Source organism: Akebia trifoliata, chromosome 4 (genome assembly GCF_017979445.1).
Source record: "Akebia trifoliata isolate Shusen 1 chromosome 4, ASM1797944v1, whole genome shotgun sequence".
Classification (NCBI taxonomy): domain Eukaryota; kingdom Viridiplantae; phylum Streptophyta; class Magnoliopsida; order Ranunculales; family Lardizabalaceae; genus Akebia; species Akebia trifoliata.
This window is the reverse complement of record NC_141378.1, coordinates 15,719,966-15,723,369: the sequence shown is the minus strand read 5'-3', so window position 1 is coordinate 15,723,369 and position 3,404 is coordinate 15,719,966. Positions and strand designations below refer to the sequence as shown.

The 3,404-nt window shown below is 37.0% G+C and overlaps 1 protein-coding gene across 1 annotated transcript; it reads right to left on the bottom strand.

Annotated features, from left to right (window-relative positions):
• Positions 1–521: 521 nt before the first annotated feature.
• Positions 522–2,390, bottom strand: LOC147404118 (protein NODULATION SIGNALING PATHWAY 2-like). The gene has a single exon (XM_086437706.1). The coding sequence runs from the start codon at positions 2,213–2,215 to the stop codon at positions 617–619; it is 1,599 nt and encodes a 532-aa protein (XP_086293832.1). The 5' UTR covers positions 2,216–2,390; the 3' UTR covers positions 522–616.
• Positions 2,391–3,404: the final 1,014 nt, after the last annotated feature.

Genomic DNA, 3,404 nt, shown 5'->3' with positions numbered 1-3,404 from the left:
AGTTGCCAAACGTGGCCCTTAATTAATAATGCAAAAATCTTTTCAAATATTCTACAAGGTTGTAATTTAATAATGCAAAACTTTTCTAATATTTTTCAACTCTTGCCTGGTTACACAAATCGCATCTCAACTTGTTGAAAATTTGATTTAGGCCTAATGGAGATTGGATGATTAGAGCCATTGGGGTGGATGAAGTGCATCAATGTGAATTAGGGAATAATTTCTAATAAATGACCTTTGGATGAACAAAATTTCCAATTTAGGGCTGCTTGGTTGCAATCTTAACTCTAATGTGTAAGTAATTTTAGCAAGAATAAAAAGGAACCCAAAATTATCAAACAACTCTAATGCGAAAGCATACATTCCGAAGCTAAGCCAAAGAGCATTTTAGCAATTATTCCATCAAAAAATAAGATTTAAATAGGTATTATTGAAACCAAACATATAATTACTCTAACAACAATATATCATTTCTACACTCAATATAAGTACTATTTACAAAAATTATACCCATTTTCTTGCCCCTATACATATTTAATTTCAATAATTTAATGAAACCATCGAGAAGATTAAAGAGATGAAGCTTTCACTCCCAACATTCTTCAAGGAGACTGAATTACTTTGGATTTAAAGTGGGGACCCAAATAGAAGCTGTTGTCAAAGGCTTTGATTTCCAACACAAAGCAAGTCTGCATTTCTCATGTTGCACCCAATATCCTCCATTAAAGAGACCCACCAAGAACTTGGCTTGGGAAACATTACAAGAACTCATTGGAATTGCCTTGAATCCCTTCAATGATGAAAACCCATCTCTCCATAACTTCTTCTCATTACTCTCACATGGAAATTGCCTCACAGAGTCCAAAATCCTAAGCCCCAAGAACTCCTTTTCAATTAGCTTTAACCCAACCTTGTACCCATCACAGAAACTACTCATTAATGAATCAAACATTGCAGTATAATGGTGGAGAGCCTCATGAAAGAATTCTACGAAGGACATAGATGGAATTCTAGAAAAGTTAAAGAGCTCTTCTTCTACTAAAACAATCATCTTGGGTGATAATTTGCTAACACCACCCAAGAAATTTTTCACTAATGCAAAGTTCCTATAGGGCATGTGAAGTTGATGAATCATACAATTTGCTATTAGTGTGGGACCCACTTCAATTCCATCAAAATCCTCTTCTTTCTCCATCACCATTTGATCAAACCTGAATCGCAAATTGATCGAATCCGCAAACTCCTTGAGTCTTCTTCCCGTCTGTCCGATCAAACTCGCATTTTGTGGATCTGCAATGATCGCGGTTAATCTAAAAGATACTTCCTTCCTTAGTGCTAGATCAACCATCAATGGTGGCCATTGGATTCCTTCCATCACGTCGAAATCGATGATGTGAACCTCGAGATTCCCTTGGGTTGCTTCGAGGATTGCTTGGTTGGCAGTGAAGTGTGAGAACTTCACATAGGGGGAGAGCTCTTGGAGTAACTGAAAGGCAGACATAGTGTCTGTAGGCCTTGGAACAGAATCATGTAACAACTCTTCAGGAACATTGAAGCTTTTGTATTGTAGGCCTTGAGTGAAGAAGAAAGCCAATCTATTAAATGGGTTCGTCCCATTTTCTCGATCGATTAGGAGACTATTAAGCTTCACGATCACACTCGAAGCTAACAACCAGTTATTCGAATCAACAGCTTCGGCTCCTATCAATAAGAGATCTATTAAGCTACTTCCCTCAATCAACTCTTCTTGAATTTCCCTTAAATCGGAATTCTCTTCTATTATAATCGAACTTGCGTGGTTTTCTTCATTCATCGTGGAACCCAATTCAATAGTAGGGACATTATTTAGATCCATTGTAGTATCTTGATGAATCGAACTGAAATCCATGAAAGAATCATCTTCGAACACTATTGCATTGGGATTTTCACTGATGTCGATGTCGGTGTCCATCTGTAGTAATCTTTCCAAGAATTCATCATTGAAGAAATCAGTTTGGGTGGTATTTGGGAAGGTTGGTTCATCAATTTGGAAGGAAAATGAAGTGGTGTCCAAGCTACATTCATGGAGTTCTTCAATGTAGCTTGGCTCGATTAGGTAAGTTTCTGTGTAGGCCATTAGATTCTTCGAAGAAGATGGAAAACTGAAATGGTGTGATGGGTGTGGACTAGTTTCTATAAACACCGCACACATGAAAAATCTATGCTGAGACTCCATGCTTTAAGTACTGAAACAGAGGAGCTGAAAAGAGGGAGTTGGAAGACCTCATTTGGGGGAACACTAAGGCTTAAACTTTAAACTACAATAACTAATAGGAATCCGAATCCTATACTAGCGGGACTTGGATCGTTATCTGAGCCAACTTCTTCTTTCTATACCATCTGGCACATTTTTCTCCAATAACACCAATTTTGACTTATTTCCTTTATTAAAAAATCACCCCAATAACACGCTCAAATCCAATGGTATAAAATCATTAATCACCAATCAAAATCAAGCTCTTCTTAGTGGAGGTAAAACACTGGTTCATGAAAGAGTGGTGATAATATAACTCCCCCACATGGCATACTCAATTGACTCTCCTGACTTGGGGTGTGCCACAAACATAGACTTTATGCATCGGGATAAACAATTGCACATCCTCATAAATCTGAGCAGTTGTGTATCCCGATGGAAGGAAATCTATGGTTATGGCATATCTCATATCAAGGGAGTCGATCGAGTATGCCACGTGGGGGGAGTCATATAAACTGATGAGATTATTAGGCTTAAAATAATTTCCTAGGTGGCAAGAGAAAAAAAGGAGTTGACTAGCTATCCAACTCCGGGAAGTATTAAAAATGTGTTCTTTTTCATTATAAAAAGAAAAAGAAGAGAAATGTTAGTTAGTGGCCATCTACAGCGCATTTTAGTGAAATTGTAGGTGTTATATTTAAAATACGCGGGCTGGAAAGTTCCAATGATGCTAACCTACAGCATACTGAACCCCTGCAAATACCTAGGAAGAAATTTTTGTTGAGCCAACATGAGAAGATGCTTAGTGTATGACACGTGGACGACAACTATAAGTTTTTGACTTTTTGTACTTTTAAGAAATGATGATGTAAGCAAATTTCAGAGTACAAATTGGTGCAAAGGGGGAGTACTTGTTTTCTTGTGAAATATAAACCTTAGAAAACTAAAGATGACAAGAATATGCTTTGATCCTCACGAGTTCGTGACTTTGTCTTTGATTCTCACTTCTTTGATTATATATTATTTCAATAAACATTTGTTCTTAATTATCTTCATTAAAAAGAAGTATCGAAGGATGTTGAGGGGTATTTGTGTAAAAAGTGAATGTGTTGTTATTACACTCACAATCACCACCGTTGGATCTTGATCGAATGGTTAATGAAGATGAATT